The following is a 27,388-nucleotide window of genomic DNA, read 5'->3' as shown; positions in this document are numbered from 1 at the left end:
AGGAGGCAGTTCAAAAAAGAACAAGCATGTGAAATATTATAGCTCTGAATATGCTAATGACATTTTATTTACTCATAGTATCAGAATGTTGGAAGAATTTCATTCTTATTTCTCTCTGAACTGTCTATTGTTTTTCTTTCTTTCTTTCTTTCTTTCTTTTTTTTTTTTAAATCAGAGGTCCACAACAATGGATTGTTTTTATGGAAATAAAATAGAGGATGGAGATTTAGATCTCGATCTCTCTCTCTCTCTCTCTTTTCTCTCTCTTATCTGAAACAATTACCATGATGATAAACAGCTTTCTTCTTAATACTGCAATACCATAAATAACAGTAGATGTCCCAGCAGTATAAGTGCATAAGGCAATATTGATATTACATATTGCTGGCTGGGAGAAATGCTTGTTTACAAATTAATTATTATATAACAAGACAACTTTAGTTAGATATCTGAGAGGTTAAAACACCAGATTCAGAAAGATAAAGTATGTTAGCATGTACATTAAAAAAAATCTCTGTGGTTACAAACAATTGTTTTGAGAGAATTGAAAAAAAAAACAAGTTAGAAAAAAAACCAGTTTATTAAGTAATATCATATAAATAACTTGTTACAAAAATTGATTTGCAAAAGGCATATTTACTCTTTGTGAGAAATCACTTTTTAAATTGCATTCTTTTCAAATTTATAAGTCTAAGAAAACAAAACAAAAGAAACCATTTCAAGGAGTGCGTATTTGCCATTTGACTACAAGGAAGGCCTAACCACGCTGAGCTAAAAGGTAATTGTTTCAATCCCACTCTTCTAATACAGAAAACTCTCCTACGAAAACGGTGAAGTTATGAAAATTTGCCTAACTAGACATGTGGATGGAAGCAGAGCAGGGATTGTTTTACATCAGGGATTCTCATAGCCAAAGACATGAAAGAGAAAAGTAAGGTGAACGGAACACTCCACCCAGTCAATCTTTAAGGGTGGCATCAGTTTCAATTTACACTTGGAAGTATTTTTAATTAAATACAATCAATACCAAAAAGCTTTTATTTTCTTGGTTTAAAGTCACAAATCACAGTAGGAGAATGCCAAATTGCCTTAGCTTGGTATCACTGAAGACGCACATAGCATTTATTATAAGGCCTATTCTGACGTAGTTCATTCTCGAAGCAAAGAAAATAATCACAAACAAAACAGTACAGTGGCTTTGAAGTGTTCTTGTGTCTCTTCCGAGCAGATCCGGTTTACATTTGCTACACAGCATTCTCCCCGAATGCCTAGTAATTCTATACATTTGATTCTTTAATAAACACTAAACTAATAGATCATAGAAAACTAAACGCTTATAGAATGTGCCTCCAGATATATTTACATAAATAGCGTAGCCTCCCAAGAAAGACCAAGATCTCATTATAGAGGAATGCTTTTTCCACAACGCTGGGTCTATGCCTCATTTGTCAAATTAACCCCATTTGAGGAGAAATTTGAGTTTGTGGTCCATGGGTTTAAAAAAAAAATGGAATTAAGCAACTTGTAAAAGCTCTTTTGAAATTAATCTAATAACCCAGTGGCTCTTCGACTAAGTGCCTCAGTCCTGTCTGAAATATAGTGGGTAATAGCCTTTGTTTCCATTTGACCTCCTTTCAACACTTTCATCTGCTGGCTCTGTGAGGCTAACGTTCCCCCCAAATTAAAAAATGAAAATGCATCATAAATAAGGTATTACAAAATGAGGAGTAGATTAAGGATTGTCTCAGCAATGCTTAAATTAAATTGATGATGCAGAGACCATAAAGTTCTGGTTTTAAAAATGAGCTATTTCTTTATTAACTTGTAACAAGTGTGTGAGTCAATGCATTTGCTCTAAGAGGGTATCGTTCTCCACATTAAATATGGTTGGGGTCTGGTATTTTTAGTAGAGCATTATCCCTTTAGAAAATTATTCCATAAAGATGCCAAAGGGAGATTAAAAAATGCTGCACCCATAATAGTTGCTGAAATTTTAAGGAGACCATACTGTAGTTTTGTATTCTCTGGAAAAGAAAACTGCTTGTCAGAACTGAGGAAATAGTTCATCTCCTGAAGATTCACATACCAAGTGTTAATCTTTCTACTCTTATCATCCGATAAAGAAGGTTGGGTTGTAGTGTTAATTTAAACACAGCCGACTGCTTGGATTTCGAGTCCCCTGCCACAATGTCACAATTCAAAAAAGATTTCATCTAGATAAGACATGAAAATTAAAATTACACTAAAATGATCCTTTTCAGAAGATGTCTTTCAAAATAGTGGGGATCATGACTTTTTAGAGTGTTCTTCCAAAGTAATTACATCACTTCAAAACTGGTAACTTGGATGAAAGAATTCATTTGGTGGTTCTGTGTTCCTTGGGAAAAACGAATTTAGCTGATAAGGATGGATACCTGATTTAAATATTTAGTTTGCACCCGGGAATCAACTTTGTTCTCTCCTTTCAATTGTGTACTTTTTTACAGTGCTCAAGCATATAAAAATCTAAGAATGCCCAATTGGTAGTTGGTACATTATTATCTCCCAGGAAATACCCATTCTAGGGCAAAGCATTTGATGTGAGATATTGTTCGGCAATTCAGGACATCTAAAATTTATAGACTTAGAAGTAAAGTAATGGAAACATCACAAAGTTATTTTGAATCCACAAAATTTGGATGCTTTGAAGATCCAGATTCAATTTTTAAGAACTTCTTGCGCAACTTTTTAGGAGCTGAAAATGAAAACTAAGCCACATATTTTTATACTGTGTTAAAATTGAATCACCAGCTTTGTTCCATCTGAAAATGGAGTAATTTTGTAGCCGTGCCTCCCTTATGCACCCAAACTATAAAAACAGGAAAGTTCTGAAGGAAATATATATTTACTGTGCTCAGATTCTCATATGGTTTTATGAAACCATCGTTGCTACTTTCCTGTTTGATTTATTTACTTATATGGCGGCAAATATTTTCAGTAGGAAGTGGGTATGAAGCGAAGGGGTTTCAAACTTATGTGCAATGGCTTAATGTTTTTAAAATTTTAGCTCATTTTAGGGAGTATCATAGTGGTTTAAAGAAACTCTTCCTTTTGCACAGAGGGGGAAAAAGTCAGAAAGGCTTCAGTGTCCTCGAAACGACACTTTACACAAAAGCGACCTGTTTCTGTTGAATGACTTTAAGCTTTTTAGTGATTAAAACAAATACTGAAATTTTACTTCTTCCCCCTCCTTCCCTCTTTCTCATCACCAGTATCTAAAACGAGGACATAGACAATGTGAAAACTGAGATGAGAACGATTTTTTTTTTCTTCAGTAACCTGTTCATGTTGACCCACGACCTTGCACTTAAAGAAACGTGCATGTGCAAGTGGTGTTTGAGCTGATATTTTGGTGGGAAGAAAGTAAGACCAGGCAGGAGATTGATGGAACTGTAGCTCTTACTGTTTGCAGGTTTTCAAGGGGTCTCATAAGAAAATGCCACTTCAACTCGATCCTTGCAGGACAGTAGTACTAAATATTCAGTTCTAGGCTCAAAGCATCCAATATCCTACAGGTTTCCTACACCATGAGCTTTTATGTTAAGATATTAAATACTAATTTCAATACTTAGTCTACTAATCCATTTTTGGCATGATACTGTACCCTGCCAATTACATTTCAAATGTCCCACGATAGAGCTATTTGATTTCACTTAGAAGGAGAAATCAACTTTGCCCTGAAATGTAGGAAATTGCTAGTGTCAACCCTCAGAATTCCAATTAACCCCAAAAGTTCAAAAGAACAACTTTTGATGATACCTTTCTTTTCTACTGAACTATTTTTCTTGGTTCAATTTGTTACATGACATGAATCACAAGGATAGAGCATTCTTTAGTTTTACAGTAAATTGTGTGATTAACGTGCTGTTCTATTGCTATACCTAGTACTTATTAATTAATTTTACTGAGCTATCTTTTTTCAACACTTACCTGTGACTATAATACATACTGATTCATTACAGTGAAGCCCTCCTGTAACTTTTAGTATGCATTCCTCTGTGTGTGTGAGTGTGTGTGTGTGTGTGTGTGTGTGTCTCTGTGTGTATAAAGAACTAGAAAAATAAAATTAAATTTTAAAAAAAGGCTTGGAATAGGCCAAGCATGAAATACTTGTTAGAATCAAGGGCAGACCATTAAAAATTAGGAAGCCATTTAGGAAACACAAGGAATAATATGGTTGTAAAAATATTTTCACTTTAACCCGAATTCCACATTTCTCTTGTTTTATAGGTGCTCACATTTACTTCCTGGGAAAAAATACCTATTTAAACTTAACTGAACAGTAGTATGTTTCCAAATAGAAAATATATGCTGATATGCCATTGTCTCCAAATGGAAATGACATCGAGATTATCTGCAGAAAATTAACATTAATTGAAAACAAATCCCTAAGACTAATAAGTGAAGCCAGCATGTTTTCAAGTATATATTATGAATAGATATACACAGAGTCTATTTTTAAAGTTTTCAAGCAAGGATTTTTTCATTACAGTACTTCAGAAATTTCTGATGACTGTACGATGTAAGATTCTAATGATAAAAGTCATTAGAACAGCCATATGAGATAAATGATTTGAACCTGCCAGAAGGATTAGTTCAGTTCACTTGGGTCCCCTGGATAATAACTGACTATGATGCTAATTGCATAATTAGAGAAATAATAGATTGGATGGATTTTACATTACTTTTCTATCATAGTTTGAGACCATTACTTTATCATTAGTTCAGAGACAACGATGGAAAGATTGCTATGGAAGCAAAGTTAAAAACAATGGAAAAAGTTAATACATATGAAAGTCAACTATCATTTTAATTCCAATATTAAACACTCTTGTTGAAGGGAATCCAAGTTTGTAAGCATCTTCCAGACACGAAATGAATATTTTCATAATGATCTCAGGGGTGTCCATCTTTACCCGGGTAAGTTTGAAAATGCTTCTGGATGTGAAGGGCAGAGTGTTAGGTTCATATGTGGCTAGCTCTAACCTCTCCCTGGATCTCCAAGAGGAGGATTTGAGTTCATTTAATCTAACTGTACTAAGCCAAGTGAATTAGGTGAGAAGTAGCTGAAGGATATTGTACTTAACATTGCTGCTTTTGGGTATAGTGGAATAATACTGAAAACAAGCACAGACAACATTCGTCTCAAAAAAATTCTTTCAGAAACCTTTAAACAATTATACTTATTTGTCATTAGCCTACTGATAGTTGAAACAATTTCAAGTGATCTGTGATACATTGGTAGCCAAAACTTTCAAATATGCTAAACATTTCATTCGTTAATATCATTCGCTATTTTCTCTTTCTCTTCCTATGGTGTTATGGCAAACTCTTGCATGTCTCATATATAACAAATTAATGAAGTCTTATTACTTTTCTGTTATTGTTATCTTTGAATGTTATCATTTCATTTGCTTTTACTCCTTAAGAGAAATGAGAATCTTAAAATGTGGATTTGATGTTCTGAATAATAGTTGGTGTCAGCAAAAGTTCTTAAAGCACAAACAGGATGGGCTGAATGTCATTTACTTTGCAACAGAAATTCTTTTATGTAGGTTATTATCTCCTCATGAGCTGATATATCAGGATTGACTTCCCAGTGGCTCCTTCTTTATTATTACTTTTTTAAAAACTATAACTATATTTTTATCAATAAAGCACAATCCCTTATCCCGTTAGCATGTGAAATGTACAGTTGGAGCAGTCTGCTGACCTGAGGCAATGGAGTCTAGTAAATCAGTGGCCAGTGGTAAGCCAGCAATTTCCAAACTCGCCCTAAGAGAACAAGTAAAAATACTGCTCCCTGTCCTCTCCTCGCGCACACGCCTGCTGGGCTGACTTGGTTAACTGAGATGCACTAAAAAATAAAAATTTGCCTTGGAAGCTCATAAAAGTGTACTAGAAAAAAGTCTCTAACATTGGATCCACAAGGACTGCAGCCATTGGCTTTTGGAACGGGTAGAACAGAGAACCCTTCACGGAATAGTGGATAAATAGAAAGAAATAGCCACTTCACATATTTCAGTGTCGTATTGGAAAATGAAAAAGGCAACAGATTAGGAGTCTTTGTCACTGTCCACCCCGCCATACATATCTGCCAGCTTTTTGAACCGAGGGCCCCAGTCACTAAGATAATCGTAGTCTTGATCTCCATCTGTGGTCACTGACTCCAGAGAGCTCAGGGAGTCGGCCACGGAGCCGGTGCCCTCATAGGCATAGGTGGCCAAGGAGTCGTATGGGGGGGCCGTGGGGTCCGTGTCATTTTCCTTTAACCTTTGGTTAATGAAATCTCTGACATCGGTGTTGTCACGAGCTGTTGGAGTCCGTCGGGGTAGAAAAAGAGCTTCAGGCACTATGTCCCTACGCAATTTGTTGTCCTCTATGGCTTCGGGATTCCTCAGGGTGCCGATATCAAAGGCCTGGGTGTCCTCCTCTCCACCACCTTCATCATTGTAACTGACAATGTTATCTCTGATGTCCTCTTTGGAAATGATCAAAGGCTCTTTCTTCCGCTGCCTCCGCAGAGCTGCAAACAGCACCACGGTCACTGGAAGAAGAAAACAAAACAGAAAGGGAAGGGAAAGTTAATTTGCCGCCCAATTAATGTCAGGAAGAAATACTATGCTCTGAATGTGAAATTTTAGAAGTTCTCTTGAAAAATGCAGAGTCGACTTTTACTTCTTTAAGGATGCATATGCCTCTGTCAATAATCAGTTCAGAACCCCAAATATTTGAAAGAAGGTTATAATTTAAATAGAAGATGAAACACCATCATGTTTTGTCAGTAGCTCCTTTTTGGCTTTGAAACAGCAAACTTGTTTCACGGTAAGAAGAAACAAAATAATAATAAAAAAAGCGTGGCCATGGTGGAAGTACCGCAATAAGGGTGCAAATTATGCCAAACACCTAGAATGCCCTGAAACTGGTTTTGAGGACAAGGCTGGCACCTTTGGGATGTGTCGAAGGGCTTGCATAACTCCACATCAAAAATAACTTTTGCACTATACCTTCTTTTTTTCTTGAGAAAAGTTTAAAATTGGTTTAAAACCCAAAGCAGAGATGTGAATGTTTGCATACCTTCGCAACATACAAAGAAATACAATTGCAGATAATTCCTGGAGAGACCCAGATTCAGAGAGTCATTTTGGACCTCAAGATCCACCAACTTGCATGGGCAAATGGTAATACACATTCCATAGTATTTTTATTCAAGCTAAATGAAACAGACATTTACAGGAGACTTTTATTTTTTATTTTTTCCAAAGGTGCATGGCCCATCAGTTTGTTACCCAGAATGTTTGTTCTTTTAACTTTTTCCTTCTAACACAAATTAGAGATAAAGCAAGAAGTACATTTAAATAGCTCCTGATCTTTCTTCACAGCTGTCTGGTAGAACAAAGCTGGCTACCTGTAGAGAGGCACATCTATCTACAAATGGACCTATGGGTGGGAAATAAAAATGTAGCAACAGCTTACAGAGAAAACAGCCATCCAGGGCAGAAAATGCATTATTAACCTAGGTTTGTCCAGAGGAGTTTATTACAGGAAGTAGAGTAATGTCTTTTTACTATCACACCCACACGTGGCCCAGTTTTTATAAGCTGTGAAGATTGGATTTTTACAATAATGGCCTTTTAGTGGTGAGTACATCCACCTATGTAATAAGAATGTGTGTACACCCATGTGTCTATGTTATAATTTCAGACATTAGTAGTCATAATGACAATAGGCTACCTATTGAAAACTTTCTCCATGTCAAGCACTGTGCTTAACGTACTGACTCTCTACAAAGTAGTGCCATCATGATAATCCCATTTTATATACCAGAGAGTAGAGGCTTAGAGATATCACATGTATGAGCCATTCAAATCCAGGGCTGTCAGACTCAAAGACCCACATTCTTAACTGTCATGCTTGAAGCATATTTGATTCTATTTACAAAGGAAATGCAGTTTTGCCATTGTCAAGAGTGTGGTTGTACAATTGTCTGTAGTGTCTCTTGCTGCCAGGAGTATCTTGATGCCTCATTTGTCACGTCCACCCTGGATATCCATTCACTCTTTAAATAAATACTTATGTCAAGCTTCCTCTCTGCCAGATACAGTTCTAGGTTCTACTGGAAAAAAAAAAAGACACAGCCCTGCCCACTTTCTAAGTGTGAAAGTTCATATAATGGGCAGGGCTGTGAAATGGTGCATGGAGACAGTAAGGGAACAATATGTATGATATAGAAGGAAATTATGAGGTGATAAGTGCCATGTAACCAAGGAAATGCTGAGCGGTACAAGGAGAGCAGGAGCTTATCTGTATGTTTCAGGGGCTGTGCCATGTCTTTTGAGGGGAGGTCATGCCATTTAAGCCAAGACATGAGTAGTTATACAAGGCTCTATGTGGCAAAGAGGAAAGAGCTCTGGGAAAGGCCCCAAGGTAGGTATGTGTCTGCCAAGTAGGAGGAAGAGCCAGGAGGCTCTCGGGCTAAACCACAAGGAACCCAGGGGAGGAGAAGAGTCGGGACTGGCCACGTTCCAAGGGGGCGCTGAGGCTTCTGTATACCTTTCATCTTTCCCTTGGTGGGCATGGATGTGGAAACCTGCAGGGTTTTGGGCAGAAGGATGCCCCTGATCTACTTTTACATTGGTTTCCAGTGTGACAAGTGACATGGATTTGCAAAATAGGGCTGTAAGTAGGACAACCATTGGAATTAGAGAAGAGAACCAAGCCAAATATCCCTCAAAGAATTCCACTCTGATATGCATGAGTTCTTTAACTTATTTAAGGCAAGACAGCAGGTGACTATCATTTCCTAATTCTTCTCCAGCTTAAGGTACCTAGATCTTTTATTCTAGTTTTATGCACATCTAAAAATACAATCATCTAGACCAGAGAAATCACGTTAAACAACTCAAAGGCATTTATTCACAGCTTAATTCTTGTATAGCTAAAATTGCCTATATTTTTTCTTATTAGCCCAAAGCACATCTGAACCCAAATTGCTTCAATATAATCATCTAGAAGGGAGATCTTTCTAAAGCTAACTTTTATAAACTGAAAACGTAATTCCTAAGTATAAGGAATAACATTCTAAAAAGGTAATATACCTGTGAAATGCCCTTACCAGAAACTGAGTCTCCTTTTTCCCTACTGTTACGGGGCCAGAGAATAGCAGTGAGATTTGAGTGTGGATGCAGGCACTTGTGCAAATTTAGTGTTCAAATTCTATCACAAAACTAGAAGATCATCAGATCCAGCTTAACTTAAATGATTTGACTTTTAAAGTCTGTTTTCCTTTTTAAAAATTTTTTTAGTTGTTGATGGACTTTTATTTAATTAGTTAATTTATTTATATGCGGTGCTGAGAATCAAACCTAGTGCTTCACACATGCTAGGTGAGCTCTCTACCTTTGAGCTACAACCCCAACCCCTTAAAGTCTGTTCTTTTATATGTAAAAGAGAAGAAATAACACAGTACTTGGCATTGTTGTCAGGAATGGGTTAATAAATGTAAAGTTTTGCAAACTCTGAAGTGCTATAGAGACATGAGATATAATTGTCACATTTTTGTAAATACTAGATGCCTCATGGTCTACTTTTTTCTCTCTTTGGTGGTGCCGAGGATTAACCCAAGGCCTCAGGTGGGCTAGATAAGCACTCTAAGCACTAAGCAACAGCCCCAGCCTGATTCACTTTCTTAATGTTGGATTTCCTCATATATCAATGTAATTTTCCTCCTCTGACTTTTCCTCTTCTTGCCTACATTTCTTCAATTGTCCCACTTAAGTTTGACCTCTTTCAGCCGGAAATCACCTTGCATTCTACAGGGCTGCAGGAAAGTGGAGTGCAGTGTGGAAGCACCCAGCCTCGAGGGAGAAAACCAGGGTTTGGAACTTGGTTCCACCATCTGTTACAAGTGTGACTTGACCACGTGCCTTTGCATCCTGGATCCTCAGCTTTGATGTTTAAAGTGCAGATAAATATATACCAGGTGCTTCTGAGAAGTGAGAAAAACATTAGTACAACTTCTTGCCCAGCATCTAGCTTAAGGTGAGAGCACTTGGGTAAGTTTGTGCTTAAATCACATCATAAAACAAGGAGATTTGCAGATCTGGGTTAGTGTAAAATGGTGTGATCTTTGTGAGCCTATTTTCTTATCTGTAAAAAGAGGGAACAACACAGTGCCCAGCATTGTTGCCAGGAGTTAGTTAAGGTTAAATCCCATTTTCTTCCTTTTTTTTTTATTGGGTATAGAACCCCCAAAAGACTAGACAAAATATGGGAGGCACTGAGGTCAATTAGTTATAATGAAGAGACAGTGAATTCACTTGGAGGAAGGAAATGAAAAGGGAACAGAAAAGTAAGCTAGTTTGAAGGAAGAAAAGGAAGAGGAGAAAATGGATTGATGATGAAGGAAAGGAAAAATCTGATTTAGCAGATGAAAGCTGGCTCTCTTTCCATAGACTACAAAAAGAGTCTGCATGCATGAGTATAACACTGACAGCCGAGCACTTCTGAAAATACCCCTTTAAAAAAGAATGTTCACGTCCTTCTCTTCTAAACAGTTTTATAAACCCACACCATTGGAAATGCCAATTGTCTTTGCTCACTGTCAGTTTCTATTTAAATGTCTTAAAATACTTTGCCCAAATCTTAGTTGACAAAGGGAACCACGGTTCTGCAGGGGAGTTTCAATTCTCCTGTTATAATTAGCAGCATGGATTTGGAATGTGAAGCTCTTGGGCAGGGATCCCTTAGCATTCTGTTCTTAGAGACACATAGGTCCTCTTTTACTCTTCTTGGGATGACTATGTCTTCATTTTCTTAAAAGACTTTTTCCTCCTGTGTAATCTAGGTGACTCAACTTCTGCCTTTATATTCATTTATTTTTTTCATTGCATAGGCAAGCTTTACAAATCTTGCTTTTGTTTTTGGAAGCGTTGTATTAATTAACATTTCCTTTCTTAGTTCACAGTCATGGGCCTGATTGATAAACCTTGCTTTTTCATTTCTATTACATTCATTTCTTTGGAGTCTCTGGTTTGTTCCCTTAATCACAGAAGTTTCTTAGTACTGAGGATGTGAAAATATTAGACATTTTGTATGCGGTAACCGGAGAGCAAAGCTAAGAAAATAGTCATTTAAGTGGGTAGATCAAAATACTGGGTTAAAGAAAATTTCATACTTTAATTTTTCTTGTATGAGAGAGAAAAAGTCATGACACTATTCTTTTTTTACTTTTCCACTGATCATAAACTTTACCTTTATAGAAGTGGCCTTCACCACATCCTCCATGCTGGGTGACTTTCACTCTTTCAAATTTAACAATATTTGCCAAGTTAAACATTCAACAACAAATGAAATGAAAAGGCCATATGTATATAGCCCTTGAATCCCCCTGAGATTCATTTCCAGTTTGATAGACAAGATGCTCTTTTGGTGGACCAATTCCCTGGGCAAGCAAAGATATGGGCAAGTTCCAAAGCCATTTCAAGCAAAATGAGTTCATGTTTGAACAACACAGATTCTCAGCATATAACTCTACTCACCTAGATCAGGCTGTATGCCTTAATGGGGGAGGCGGAAAAATCTAGAGTGTCACAGTAACAGTGTGTGCCCCTCACCAAGGGGAGATAAGATGCAGGGAGAAGCAGTTTACCTAGTAGGATCACGATGCATAGAAGGATGGCCACCAGAGCCCCCGTGCTCAGTCCTGTGGGGTGGATGAGGGCTTCCGCGTGGCAGGACTGCATGTTCCCATGGTGGTCACATGCACAGACCCGGACAGTCACTGTCCCAGTGCTGCTTTGGACTGGGTAGTCGTTGTCTGAAATGACCACAGGCAGGAGATAGGTGCTCATCTCATGTCTATTATAGCCATTTTTCCGAGTTAAGATTCCTGCTGTGTTGTCTGGAACCAAAAAGCAAAGTGTTAAGTGTACATGGACACTACATCATGTATTGGACCAATTATGATGGGAATTGATAGTTGTATGTATAGATGCATTGATAGAGAAAGTAATGAACTTATTTACCTTTGTTATCTTGGATGGTAAAGTTGGAGCCACTGACTGCTTCAGGGGCCAAAGAGAAGGAGAATTGGTGTCCACTGTAAGGGTCGTCCTTATCAACAGCACGTAGAGTCTGAATCAACTGAAATAAAAACCATACGGCTGCTCTAAAGTTCTGATAATTCACAAGTGTTTCTTACAGTTTTGTAGTGAGTTGCTTGATTTTATGATTTTTTTTTTTTTACTTCTAATTAAAAATCATAGCTTTTAAAAACTTCCAACAAATCCATTCTGTTCAAAGAACTGAAGGGCTAGATAGAGAGCCACAGAGCATGGGATAATTCTTTCCTGTGGGGTGTTGTTCTGTGCATTGTAGGATGTTTAGCAACAACCCTGGTCTCTAGCCTCTAGATGTCAGAAGTACCCTCCTAATTGTACAATCAAAAAATATCTCCAGTCATTGCCAAATAGCCCCAGGTAAATATCCCCTCCCTGGTTGAGAAACACTGATGGGAAGTGGTACAAAGTTATAAAACACCACAATGAATGAAAGAGGCTTGCAACAGGACTAAATGGAAGCACTCATTGGACGGCCTGTTTAGAAGTGCAATCTTGGCATGGATATAAGCTACTAACTGGCAAAAAACTAAAAAGAAAATTAGCATATAAAACACAGCCTCCACTTCCCACTTTCCCATGTACTTTAATAGTGCACTTCTATTTTGACCAACTGGAACATAATTTTTATATCACTGGCAGCAAAGACTTATTTCAGGTGGCAACAAATGGGTAAAATGGTAAAACATTCATGAATCTGTATTACTTGTACAGATGGGCAATGTAAATAAGTAAAACTATAAATTATAGGCAGTTATAAAGTAAGTCCTAGCTGTTACTTTCAAAAAAGATATGATAATTAACTATCTGTTCGCCAATAAAGATTTTTCCAATAACACTGTGACTCATCTATTTTAATGAAAAAGACCGATTTGGTATCAGCGTCAGTTTTCAGGAATGATGAACTTCCAGTTCTTAAAAACTGTTTGTTCTCTTATGCAATTTAAACATTCACCCTAGTTCTTATTTATGGTATTAATCTTCTTAACATTCACTTCATTGATAATTCAAAACTAGCCCTCAGATCTGTGTATCATATGAATTATTAGGAGACTTAAATTAATCTTTCAACTTGAATGTACTTTCTGATGAACTTACCTGATCTGCCTTTGCTTTTTCACAGACAAAGGTTTCATAGAACTCAGCAAATTCTGGGGCATTGTCATTGACATCTAGAACTTTAATATATAGAGGTACTCGGCTGCTTTGCTTTGGATTATCTGCCACATACCAAAAAGAAAAAAAAATAGGCATTTATATGTTGATCGCCAGTTCCCTGTGGACAACATTCCCTCTCTCTTTGCTCCTTATTCACACAGAGATTCCCCTTGGCTGCTGTGAATACTATAGAGGCATTGAGCACCACTGAGGACATGAGAAAGAATGCAATGGTTTGGTTCTTCTACGGTTGATGCACCTGGTGGAAATTCCTGCTTGTGTTGATACGATTACATCTGCATCATAAAGCCTGAGGCCACACAAAGTAAGAATAGGCATTTTAGAGGTAGATTTTCAAGGACACCAACAAAGCAGGAAGATAGGAAAAACATGGACAAAAGGAAGATGAGAAATGCATGAACCACCAGGATATCAACGTATGTTATTGGTGTTAGTTTTTGTGTGAGTGCTGAATAAGAGCTGGACATCATGCTAAGAACTGTGCTGGATTAGCCGACATGACACTTACACACCTTCTGAGGTAGATACAGTTATTGCCCCTATTTAATAGATGAGGAAACTGAGGCACAGAGAAGTTAAGTAATTTATCCACATTCACAGAGATAAGTAAGAAGTTGAGCCTAGGTTCAAACTTGGGTCTGTCTGATTCCAAAGTCCAGGTTGTTCATCTTGGATAATGGTTGAGTGCAGACAATGTCTTAAGATATGAAGTATTTTGTTTGTCTTTTATATTCTCCTGGTTAGTTGGAAGACATTGCTGGTACAGGAATCAGGAGTTAGAATCTCTTGCCTCACCCTTTCCATCTATTTCACTCTTATATCTATTTGTTGGCTCACTTCATTAAATGCTAACAATAAAAATTCTAATACTAATATTAGACCATCTAAGATTCATATGTGCTGCCATTGTTTAGGATGCCGGGAAACAAGGGAGCATAAAATTAGCTTGCTTCCTGGAGAGTTATTCTACTATTGGAATAGACAAGCTGTACACATGTAAGTATATCACCTATCAGATGGTTAATGCTATGGAGAAATTAAATGGAAAAGGGATTGAGACAGACAAGGGTGTTACTTTTTATTTTATTTTTTGGTACCAGCGATTGAACTCTAGGGTACTTAACCACTGAGCCATATCCCCAGCCCTTTTTATTTTTTTTTTTTATTTAGAGACAGGGTCTCACTAGGTTCCTTATAGCCTCACTAACTTGCAGAGGCTGGCTTTAAACCTATAATCCTCCTGCCTTAGCCTCCTGAGCTGCTGGGATTATGGGCCTGTGCTTCCGTAGCCCGGCTGGTATTACTTTAAATAGGATGACAAGAAATGGCTTCTCTGATGAGTCACCATTTGCCCAGAGATGAGACTGAAGAGAAAGATTAGGCCCCTTAGGTATTTCTGGAGGTCCTGGCAGAAGGAGCCACAAGCGCAGAGGCCTCATAGTGGGAGTGAACTGACTTTACACAAACTCTTGATTTTTGACACATCAAAGGTACTTCAGAGGCTGTGACAATAAGATTCTGAAAATCCTTTGTGTCCGACATTTTACTCACACCATTGTTCCAAAGTTAGAGTGGCTAAATATGAATTTTTAAAGGTCTGAATTACTAATACTTTCAAATGTGTCATAGAAACATTAAATCCTAAAAACAGGATTTTAAGGCAGAAAGCTTAAAATACTTATGAAGTGAATTTCATGATGTTTTGAAAAACGGTCCTTCTCAGTGGACAATAACTTTGTAATTTTCAAACTTTAGCGGTGCACTGTTGCTGGTATCCACAGTAGATACAAATGTCTAATGAGTTGTCCTTGTCATTATCAAAAGAAGGGCTTCATTGGCCCATATTGGTTACTTATTATACCACCCCATATCCTTCAGCTACTTCAAATCTCATGAGTTATGTTGACAAAATATAACTGTAATGGACTATTTGATATGGAATATTTCACTTTAGATAACCAACTGAGATGAAAATGTGTAGAACTTTAAGAATTAAAAACAAAAACTAAAAATATCTCTCACTTAGAAGTCTCGTTTTAAATACTAAAACATTATTTTAAAGACCATTTTTTATTTCATGTATCTCAGTCCAAACATTGTGTTTATAATTCATATTAATTTTCATTGAAGTATAATCATTTTATTTGAAATATTCTTTTGGCACTGTGTTTCTTTGCCTTAGTTTTCACAGGGAGAACCATAAAATTCATTCTGAACATTTTATTGATTACTTGGTGATCTGTATTGCTTACTTTGATATACTATGGAAAAATGATCATTTGTGCCTCTTAATTCTGTACAAATTTCAAAATGGAAATTCCAAGAAAGTTTGAGGAATAAATATTCACAAGATTTCTAGACCATGTCTACATTTTAAAGACACTTGAACTCTTTTTTTCCCTCCTCTGTCTTTGCAATGTCGGAAAGTCCATTTTTTCCCAGCTGTTTCTATAATGTTTTAACTTTACATGCATTTTAGAATCAAATCTAATAGTACCAATCCAGTCTCACTCTCAATCAAGTCACACTCTCATTCCACGCTTTCCAAACTATAAACTTCCACAATTTCCTCTCCATGTAGGAATGAACCACCCCTCAGTTAGAAGAAACATCACTTCAAACCATTCCAGGGATTTTCCCTCAATACATATTGAGCAGGATCATTGAGGTGTGGTGGCGAGTTTTGGCCATGCTCCAGGAGCCCTAGCTGGGACATGCGCTCCATCAATCAGGGACAGCAGCAGTACCAGGTTGGACTTACTAATTTCTGTCGCTATCACTGTTATGTTGTGCCACAGTAGTGTTTCTCGGTCAAGAAGTTTTGATGTAAAAATTGAACCATTTCCAGAATCAATGTTGAAGATTCTGTCCATATCTGTGTGTCGATCAACAGAATACCTGAAAATGCAGGGTAGAATTTAGAAAGGCTTTAGAATTGCTATCCTCACATCAAAAAGCAATATCCAGAATATATGTTATATGAATTTCTTTCTACTTGTACTGCATATTTAAATACCTAGAACTTAATATTAAGTAAAATATCCTGAGAAATCAGTTCTTTACGATGGAGGTGTTACCAGTAAGCTCACTAGAACAAGGTGCATGCTTTTAAGAGTCACCTCTACAGTTTTTTAAAAATATATAATTTGGATCAAGTTTTTATGGTAATTACATATTTCGTATTTTAAACTCAAGTTTTATAGAACTCAGAATGTGTATGTGTATTTGTGTATAATGTAGGGCATTGGTTATTTTTCTGTTATTCATTTAATTATTATTATTATTATTTTTTGGTAAGAAGCAAAGGAAAATTAGTGTGGCCAAGTTTAGTGAAGAAGGAAAAGGAGGTAGGAGATGAGATTGGAGAGGGATCCAGAGTCCAGACTGCGGAAATGATGGGTTGGCTTCATGAAGAGCTGGGCTTTATTCTAAATTCACCATAAATTTACCAAAGGTTTCCAAGCAAGGTAGCATCATAGTCTAAATCATGTTTAGCAAAGATTTCAGGTTGAATGGAAGAGAATGGTTGGATGGTTCTGCCATAAGCTGATGGAAGAGGAGGGAAGACAGGTTGTGGGGACTGGCTTCAGTTCCATTTTTAATGCATTGAGGTTGAGATGCCTGAGGAAGGTCCAGGGGAAGATACCTAGTTGGATGCATAGGATAAAGATCTGGACTGACAACCTAGATTTCTCATTCAACATCCAGTGAAAGGGGAAAAGCACTAAGGACAGGATCACTGATAGCACCAATGGGAGAACAAAGACCCACCAGGACAGAACAGTGGTGGGATCAGAGCAGGAGCTGAACAGATGAGAAGGGGAATTTGGAGATATTCAAAGAACAAAAGTGATGTCTTAGAAACCAAGGGACAGAGTTTTCAACCCTGATACTGATAGAAGACTCATAGATTTTGAAAATCTAATCTTATTTACAAATTTACCATCAGTTTTTAAAAAGTTTATTTACATATGTATGTATTTTTTATGGTTTTAGAGTAGCCATGTAAGGTGAAAAAGTACTTATGTATGCATGTTTATGAGCAAACAGGCATTTAAGAGAAAACACTGAAGAAAGTTGATGTTAAGGGCTGTAGAAAATGTGCATTTTAGATGGATTCTCAAAACTTATGATAGGAGGTTTATACATGTCATCTTAGAAATACAATTCAGGCAAATGACTTAACTAGTTGGAAATATGGAATTAGTATGAATTCTCTGGGAAAAATTGTTACTCATTGATAATATTATACTATGTCCAAAATGTTATTTCAAGGAATCATTTTTATTTATAATGTAAGTAGTGAGTTATAATAAACAATGTGTTTTACCTTAATAAAATTTATTTTTGTCATCTAGCAGGTGTCTAGATGAAATAGACGTTCAGTTATTGTAGGCTATTTAAATCTGACTTTATACAGAATTAATGAAGTTTACAATGGGTACAAGTTGGGTTGGAATTTTAGCTTCAGTGTATGTGATCCAATGATTTTTATTATCAAAACAGTGGAAACAGATGAAAAAGCTATTGCATTTACCCTATCTGTCATGAATCAACATTTGTTAAGAATTTAGGCAACAACATTGAATTTACTTGATCACCTTTCTTCATTTTAAATTTGAGGATGATAAATATTTATAACACATGGTTAATTACCAAAAGGAAATCTCAATATTCATAGACTTTGTGAGACATTCAATAATTATCTACAAACATATTTTTTCTCTCATGAAAAATGTCAAGCTTAAGAAGTGCCGATTAGTGCCTTTATAAGCTGCTACAATTATATACAGCAGTAATCTTTTTTTGTTCTTTGTCTCTTTGCCTCCTGTTACAGTTTAAAGTTTTAAAAGTAATCATATTTTTTTCCATCAAGTCTTGAAATAAAGGGTAAGCAGTGAGAAAGTTTTCATTGAAGGCAGCTTTAAATTTTAAAGGAAGAGGAACTATTTAAGAAATACTGACGTTTGTATTACTTTCCCCTAATTGGGAGATTAAAAAATTAGCAGAAAAATCTAAAATGCCCACTTTCCGTATGAAAAATTCTTTTACATAAAGCCTTATTTGCTTTTTGTTTTTCCCTAAAGCAATTTCAATTTATAACAGAGACATTTACCATCTATAAACATTGATTGTAAACATCACTAATAGAAAGCAAGGTAATCAATCCCATTATGATTGTAGCAGATCATTCTGCTGGGATGTCCTCAAACCACCACCCCCACCCTGGCTTCAGTGTATTTGTGATTAAATAATTTGTCTTCTAATGTATCCTCAAGGCAGGAAGATCTCTGGGCTGGGAAAGGAGGTGTGTTTGCATACAAATTTTTCATAGTAGGTATTAATAGTGACATAAGATTCTTTCAAGGGTTTCAAAAGGCATTGGTGATAAAAATTGTTGGCAGAAAATTATGTTCTTGTGATTAAAGAATTAAATATTATAGCTGCCTAACAATAAATCAATGTTTGGGGAAGAAGGGTCTTAATTGTTCACCTAACGTACGTACTACATTGAACCTAGTTGTTCAATATTTATGCTTAGAATAACCTAAAACTATGTGTAGTCGTACTTTCCTAATATAAGAATGACTTTTATCCTAGAAAAGGAATCACTGGAACCTATATTTCTATATCAATCTATCTAGGTGTATTTCTAGCTTTAAATCTATATTTGTATGTCAAATCCATACAAAGGGAAGTCTGGAAGCAAAAAACAAACAAACAAACAAACAAAAACAAAGACCTTTAAAATTAACTAACAGTTAACCCAGTTTGACAAGCTAACTACTTCCTTTCATAAAACATGAAATAATGCAGTGGGTAAAAATGGTATTTCATATAAAAAGTAACATAGATATAGAAGTATATAGCCTATATTCCCAAAAGACATTATCTCTTAAATTAAAAACAAGTTGATCTATTCAAGAGGTAAGTGAAGCTTGTATTTGTAAACTTTTGAGCATTAACACTTTAAAATTGGACTTGACACTGATTTGCTAAGATATTTTTCCTTATGCAGTTAGAATATACTCCAAATGAGAGAATAATTGTGAGAGCACTTGAATCACTTGTGCTATGGAAGTGAAAGCCATCTTTCGTTTTCCTTATTAATAATATTAAGCATGGATGGAGAAATACTTGATCCAAAGGCTCACATGTGGCTGCTTTGGGTTGACACAGTCCAATCCAAGGTATCTTATAGAAACTCCAGTAGAATGATATGACAAGTCTATTTACTTGAAAATAAGTCAGGCATTTTTGTATTTTTAGATGTGGGGGTGTCATAAGTTTCATGGAAACAAAGAGGTCTCGATGGCTAAAAAGTTGGAAAACAATTGCCTGACAGCCTCAAATTGTTTAATCTGCAGTAACATTCATCATGGAGCAACCCAGTGATCATTTTAAAAAGTAGCTTTGCATTAGGTAATGCTTCTACTCAAAGTGTTCAGTGGCTTCTCAACTCAGTCAGAAGAAAGTCCAATCTCTACCATGGACTATAGGGGCCACATAGGACCTGCCACGCTCACCTCCGCCATCCAGCCCTCCCTGTTGCCTCCTACCTGGCCTCTCTTCCCTCACTGTCTTCTAGCAGCACAGGCCTCCTTGCTACTCCTTCAACACACAAAGCAAGAGCTGATATCAGGCCTCACCTCTGCTCTACCTCTTCTGGGAATGGTCTTCCCCCAGATATTAGCATACTTCATTCCTTCGTTTCATTCAAATCTTTGCCCCATTGATTCCCTACCACTGAGCTTGACCACACTATTTAAAATAGCACCTCTGTTTCCATACTCTGCTCTATTTTACTGCTTAGAATTTATTTTCACCGGACACATTATATATTTATCAATTTTTTTATTTCTTTCTATAAGCTCCCTGCAATCAGGACTTTGTGTCTAGCATTCCCTAGTTCCAGGACATGCCTGACATATGGTAGGTGACCTGACCAGAATATATTTGTGGGATTCACAAGAGTTCTCATACAGCATTTTTGTTTGCTTACTGTATTTATGAGGAATAATTTACACAATGATATTTGGCTTAGCACTCTTCTCATTAGTCACCTTAGTTACTGGCTGAAGGTTGGAGGTTGCTAGACTCCAGTATTTTCATAAGATTCTACAATATTCAGAGCATTAGTGGTCCCCAAGAGCAATGAGGCTTTCTGGAACACATGATTTACAACTAATGTGTCAGGGAAGTACAGGGAAAACAGAGCTTGCTTACATAGCATAAATTTGGATTCTGCTTTATTAATTTCCCCTGGATTTCACAGACATATAGCATGAAATGGTTCTTGTTTTTATTTACATCCGCAAGAGGAAAAGTTATGCATCCAAATGGAGCATAATTCTGCCTCTAAGTGTTACATGATAGGTTCTTCCAACACTTGGAAAACAGACTCTCAAGCCCAGTGCCTAGTTTGTTATTTTCTCCATTTTACTTTGACGAATCTTAAACCCTAGGAAAATCTTGAACCTTAAACAAAGCCCAGGACACTGAGTTGCATTACCTCACACTACCTCCGGTGCAAGCAGTATACATCTTGAGCTCATCTTTTTTTTTTTTTTTTTTCCTTTCAATTTTAGTGTATTTTAGCTTCATGCTGCTGCTAAAATAATCTTTATGCACTGAGTACAGAGTCAAAGGTGATATTTGGAATAGTTTTTTTTTTTTTTCTTCAGGAAAACACAACTGTTTAATTGGAAAAAAAGCCATTCCTCTTTTTCTAAGGTGCAGGTGGATATTTGAATCTAAATTGGTGGAGACATATGACAGAGATGGTGCAGGAGTGTGCTTACTTGACGGGATTCCTGGCAGCATCTGGATCCTGGGCTGTGACCGAGCCTATTGTTGTGTTAATCTGAGCATCTTCTCTTATCTGTAGGACATAGGCCAGTTTGCTGAAGACTGGAGGCTCATCCACATCTTCTACCACAATTCTCACCGTGGCTGAATCTTTGAAGGGACCCAGGTAGAGAAATCGGGGCTCCACGTGGGGATTGGAGGCTTCCACCTTGAGGGTGTACACTTTCTTCTTTTCGAAGTCCAAAAACTTGGGAAGGAAAGTGACATATTTAAGGCAAATACCTGAGGTGGGGATGTAATCTATATTTTCAACCCCCCCCCCGCCCCCCGCCCCCCCCCGCCCCCCCCTCCGTGATTCTAAGGTGTAGTCAGCAATGGGAACTGCAGGTTTGCATATGGTTTCCCTATTCCTCATTCAGATAAAATAGATTAAATTTTTTTTTGCATGAGTTAATAAAATATTCCAAATGACATCTTGATAAGGGCACGGAGCTAATTATTGACCCAAGAAAGGAATAATAATCATTGTTGTTAAAAATCTTTAGAAAGAAAATTTTTGCTTTTGGAGACACAACAAACCCAAATGCTTATTGCTGACTTTTAGTTTTAGATGGGAATATGACAAGGCTCACTAGAAAGATAATTAATCAAGACGTTAGTGAATGTGATTTAGTTGGCTAGGCAAAATTTTAGTTCAAATCTTATCAGGCACTAAGAAAATTAAAAAGGTTAATGCACACTAATGGGCTTCCTAATTATATTATGATATAAAACATTGGTCTCAGTGTCACTTAAACATGTTTTATTGTGTTTCCAGATATTAGGACATGAGCTTAAGGGGAAAATTTTTGTTATTTATATCCACCTACGTTTATATTTACCAGCAAACACAACTGTGTGCTAAAGGAGGGAGAAATTATTATACTATACCTGATAAAAGAGGAATCATAAAAAAATCAACCAAATTAATGTGTTTAGCCTCAAAGCATACAATTTATTGGTTTTTAGCTTTTGCCACACTGTGACACTAGTTTTGGGAGGGGTTAAATTAATGCATAAGTACATTGGCAAATAAGAGGAATTTGGGACATAAAAGATTTATTATCATCGTGTTTCAGAAAAGAGCTTAAAGTAGCTGCAGAAAATTTGTATCACTTAAATATCTTCTCTAATTCAGGTCATCTGCATCACTATGTGAATTACTCTTCTCCTTTAACATACCTATTGCAATTTTTAGTTACACATTTATTGGTTTGTTTTCTTGCTTTCTATTTTTTCCTCCCCTATGAACTGGAAGTTCCATGACAGCAGAGACCATTTGTAGGTGCCATTGCATCTCCAGGACCTAGAATAATATCTGGCACTGTCTCCTTCCTTATTGTTCATTTATATTACTTATTCCATGTTTTTCATGTATAACATTTGTTTATATTATTTATTTACTTAGGAGATTCTTTTTTGCTGTTTTTAATATTTAATTGATTTTATTTTCTAAATACATCACAGTGGAATGCATTAAAATTCTTATAACACATATGCAGCACAATTTTTCATATTTTTGTTTGTATATAAAAGCTATTAAAAGTATGGTATTAATGAAGGCATAAAATTATTTAGACCCCCCCAAAAGCCAATGCAAGAGGTCTTAATATAGTTAGAACTGGCATTTTCCTAAAATAACAAACTCAGAGTCTAAAGGAATGTTTATATGAGATGTTAACTGCCCCTGATAACTTGGGAACCAGAGAAAAGCATGTTTATTTGTATGAGATTTAAGAGGTGGCATTACCTTTTTGACAGTTATGATTCCTTCCTGGGTTTCCTGATCTGTGATGACATCAAACATGTCCAGCCCCTCACCATCTGTGATGCTGTACTCAATCGCAGCATTTTCTCCAACATCAGCATCACTGGCTTTGATCCTGCCAATTGGTGTACCCGGTGGAGAAGATTCAGGGGTTTTAAATTGATATGTACCTATTAATCACCAGAGAGATGAGAGTCAAACACAGACTAAGAATGCTATGTCACAAGTAATCTCTTATTCATGGGGAAAGTGTTCTAAGACCCCCAGTGGATGCCTGAAGCTACAGGTAGTACTAAGTCCTATAACCAGTACGTTCTGTTTTTTCATATACATACCTATGATCAGTTTAATTTACAAACGAGACATAGTAAGAGATAATAATAATTGATAATAAGAGCTAGAACAATTATAACAATTATACTGTAGTCAGTTATTTGAAGCTTAGGAGTTGTTGATGCTGGAATATTTTATTTAATATTTTTGGACTGTGGTTGACACCCACCGGGTAAGTGAAATTGCAGAAAGCAAAGACTGTGGATAAGGGCGGGGATTAGGGTAAAAACGAAACCCATTTTTGAAGAGTCTCTTAGGACATGGATGGAGGCAGATTCATTCTTTCTTCAAAATAATTAATGGTGCCCTATTCTCCTTATGTCTTCACTATCATGATTGTTAAGAATATTTCTTCTGCTGGGTCAGGTGGTGCATGCCTGTTAATCCCAGTGGCTCAGAAGGCTGAGGCAGGAAGATCAAAAGTTTGAAGCCAGCCTCAGCAATTTAGCGAAGTTCTAAGCAACTTAGGGAGACCCTGTCTCTAAATAAGTTAAATATTTAAAAAAGGGTTGGGGATGTGGCTCAGTGATTAAGTGCCCCTGGGTTCAATTCCTGGTACAAAAAAATTTTTCCTCCCATCTATTTCATGATCTGCATCCTTGCAAATGGAGAACATTTATCTTGTTCTGTAACAAGGCTTCTAAGTTTATGGTGTCATTATGAAAATGATTGAATTCTATAAGAGAAACCACAAGTTTTCAATGCCCCCTGTTAATCTAATCAATCAGAAAGAGGAGAGAAGGACTTAGCCAGAACTGTGACTTGAAGTCAATTACTAGGTATTCTTTTAAAAAGTTCTTTCTGCTAATATTAGCAGAAGGTGAAAGTAAAATCATAGCAATTTGATGAATATGTCTAAAGAATATATCCTTTTACTCATATACATAGCTGGATTTAGTTGCTGAGTTAGGGATATAGATAAATACAATGAGTGATAAAGCAAATTTTTAATAACCAACTCTTTAAAATTTTATTATAATTTTTATCTATGCATAGGTTTCTCCCATGATTATGTTTGTATTATTAATTCAAAACTTCTAGTTTGTAGATAGGAATTTTCGTTATATCCTCTTCTTACAAAATTAGTTTAAGAAGACTACCTGTGAATTTCAGTTTAGATCTGAAAGGACATCATTTAATTAAAACTAAAACAAAAATAAACTAGTGAAACAGAAAGTTAGTCTATTGTCATATATTACACTCTGTCAACCATTCATGCAAATGGTTTTGGAAAAACCAAAACCAGACTGTGCCACCACTAAAATAGGGTTCTTGAATCATATTAATTTCCTGAGTATTGGGTTCATCCTTGGTAAAATGATAAAATGGGTTAAGTGTTTCTCTAATGTCTTCAACTTCCATTTTAAGGGCCTCCTGCACCTTTCTATATTCAATGCAATGTCACATAACAAGACACAGGCTAAGTGAAGAAAGAGTAGTTACATGTCCCCTTGGTACCAAGATGCTGGTGAAGCCCAACATAACCCTCCCCAGGGGACTGCCACACTGAAGAGGAGATTTTTGGGAAAAATGTTGGTGATCTTGATATTTTCAGGTTTCTTGGGGGAAATTTTAGCACTCATAAAACATTTCTTCTACCTCTTTTATCAGAAATTAGCTACTCTGCTATGTTGCTAACTCTGAATAAATTCTTGAAAAAAAAATATAACTACTTTTTAATGATCTATGTGATTCTCCATTCTACAGTTTTTAGAAAATGCTGTGATGAAGTAAGTGGGTTTTCTATTTAATAATTGAGATAACTTTCTTACGAGATGGTGTTCGTGGAGGAAAATGCATTAAAACTGGTCCCCACTTGGGCGGCTCTATGTGAAAGAATCAAGCATATGCTTGATACAAACTCAGCACTGATGAGTGTTGTTTCTTCCTCCTGCCTAATCATAAGAGTTAATGATGTTATAGACGGCGTTTGGTATCTCAATTAACCATAATGTAGAAAACTATTTATGATTACAAATGGATTAAGTACATAGTTACTTCCACAGTTATATTTTTAGAAACAGGAAAATGATAAATCCTTTCCTTATGAAGCTTTGTGAGGATTTAAAAGAGATTACATGCCTGATTAAGTTCACAAAACATAAAGACAAGTTTTTCCTAACAAATAGCAGCATGCTTGTATACATATGTTCTGTGCAAGCAAATTTATGTCTCTGGCAGTCTTTTTTAATAAGGAAAAAGAAAATAATGATGCTGTTTTTACAACAGCCATATCAGAAATCGCTCAGCTAATTACCAAGGGAGGAACATAAATGTTCACACTTCCTGAGCTTAAGTGGTGTTGTCAACTCATTTTAATAATTTTAATAAAAGTGCCATAATTTTAATTATGAAGTCCACTAATTTTGACAATAATGAAAATGGAAAATAAACATTTTTGAAATCAGAGTTTATGATACGGCATTGAAGAAACTTTTTCAATCAAATGTTCCTACTCTGGGGGAATCGAGGAGGATTGTCGTTGACATCTGTCAGCGTGATGTTCACTGTGGTGGTCCCAGATAATCCTCCCATCTGGCCGCCCATGTCCTTGGCTTGGATCACCACTTGGTACTGCTCTCTGTTTTCACGATCCATGTTAAGCAAAGCTGTCTTGATGATACCTATGGATGTGAAATTTAGGAGTGGAAAGGGATGCATTTAGAATACTTTACGGAATCATTTATTTATGCAAACAAACATAGACTGTCACCCACAATATGCAAAACACCATGCAGATGTCATAGTGATATAAAGATGATTATATACAGCCTTTATACTGAAGGATATTACAACCACATAGGGGAGAGAGAGACACATTTAAAAAAGCCTGTAACACAGAAGAATGAACACAAGTACAAGTCAAATCCTGCAATGGTATGGACTGCCTGTTCTATAAATATTAAGTACAGCAAAATCTAACTTGACCTATGATATAAAGGTGTGTTATGGTAGCTGCTTGATAAAAGATATTCAGGTACATTATGAGCAAATTGTTAAGAAACTGAGCTGACTTCTGGGTACCGCATGACTGAACTGGCTAATTGCTCCTCAAATACACCTACCATAATGAGTGTTCTGAGGTTTTTCGAAACCACAAAACTATGGTGTTAAGAATACACAGCATTGGTTCTCTCACAATTATCGTATTATATGATCCTGGAGAATTTAGTTTTTCCTAAAGCTTATGTGAATATTAGTTCAACTGGTCCCAACAGTAACAATTTTAAAGTTAGGTTAAATTTGTCTCTGTTGTTAGGCAGTTATAAGATAATTAGTTGAAAGAACTTCTAAAAGTTTGCCTGATTTCTATATAGGGTTTATGCTTAAATTAACTTTCTTTTAAAAATCACTGGAGAAGACTTTATAATCCTCTATGGTTGCACATTCCAGTGCCTAACAAGTAATGAAGCTGAAAATATCATTTTAATTTTTAACAAGAATACTTCAGACACCAGGTCAGTTTTATTCCTATCGACTTGACTTCAAAGTGCAGTGCTTTCTGTTCTCCACATAATAGTACCTGTCTATTAAATATAGGAGATTCTCCTTAGCTTTTTATCCTTTATCTGAATAATTCTAATTTTTCCTTCTTATTGTTTTTCAATTCTACATTTTCTTTCTCCTTGGAATTCTTCCCAAGTTCATCGCACCTTTTAATACCTAGATTTCAAACTGCTTGTAGGAACCTGGAAAGGTTTGGATTTCTACCATAATAATGGATGTTTGAAAAATGTAGGAAAGAAACTTGATTCCTTTTACAATTGGCAAATACATGTAGAATTTACTCTACAATACAAATGCTGTAAAAAACCCAAATCATCATCACATAGGATGCTATTCTGTGGGAAAAAAAAATACAGAAAAGTGAGTTGTTGAAGGAAGGATTTTATAAGGTGATAGGCTTTGTTGTATTAGGGCCAAATCTGGATGAGCTAGGCAATGATGTAACAACAAACAACACAACATCTCAGGGACTTAACACAACTGAAGTGTGAGCTTTGCCCATGCTCTGGGAGGTGAGCGGGATGCTCTGCTCATGGCAACACTGGCCATCCAGGGTAAACCCTTCTCAACATAGTTTCCCGGATCACTGGGACAG

The 27,388-nt window shown here is 36.4% G+C and overlaps 1 protein-coding gene across 2 annotated transcripts in view; it reads right to left on the bottom strand.

Moving 5' to 3' along the window:
- Window positions 1-561: 561 nt before the first annotated feature.
- Cdh6 (cadherin 6) overlaps window positions 562-27,388 on the bottom strand; it is a 123,984-nt gene continuing 97,157 nt past the window's right edge. For both annotated transcript variants that reach the window (XM_005325664.4, XM_021726598.3), the window contains exons 5-12: window positions 25,743-25,910; window positions 22,936-23,123; window positions 21,140-21,393; window positions 16,099-16,235; window positions 13,257-13,378; window positions 12,066-12,183; window positions 11,690-11,941; window positions 562-6,586 (exon numbers count right to left, since the gene is read on the bottom strand). In XM_005325664.4, the coding sequence (XP_005325721.1) occupies window positions 6,096-6,586; window positions 11,690-11,941; window positions 12,066-12,183; window positions 13,257-13,378; window positions 16,099-16,235; window positions 21,140-21,393; window positions 22,936-23,123; window positions 25,743-25,910 (1,730 nt within the window). In that variant the 3' untranslated portion in view covers window positions 562-6,095. The remainder of the gene's footprint in view (window positions 6,587-11,689; window positions 11,942-12,065; window positions 12,184-13,256; window positions 13,379-16,098; window positions 16,236-21,139; window positions 21,394-22,935; window positions 23,124-25,742; window positions 25,911-27,388) is intronic.

This window comes from Ictidomys tridecemlineatus, chromosome 1, assembly GCF_052094955.1.
Source record: "Ictidomys tridecemlineatus isolate mIctTri1 chromosome 1, mIctTri1.hap1, whole genome shotgun sequence".
NCBI classification, from domain to species: Eukaryota; Metazoa; Chordata; class Mammalia; order Rodentia; family Sciuridae; genus Ictidomys; species Ictidomys tridecemlineatus.
The sequence above is the reverse complement of the archived record's forward strand: the minus strand, read 5'-3'. Positions and strand labels throughout refer to the sequence as shown.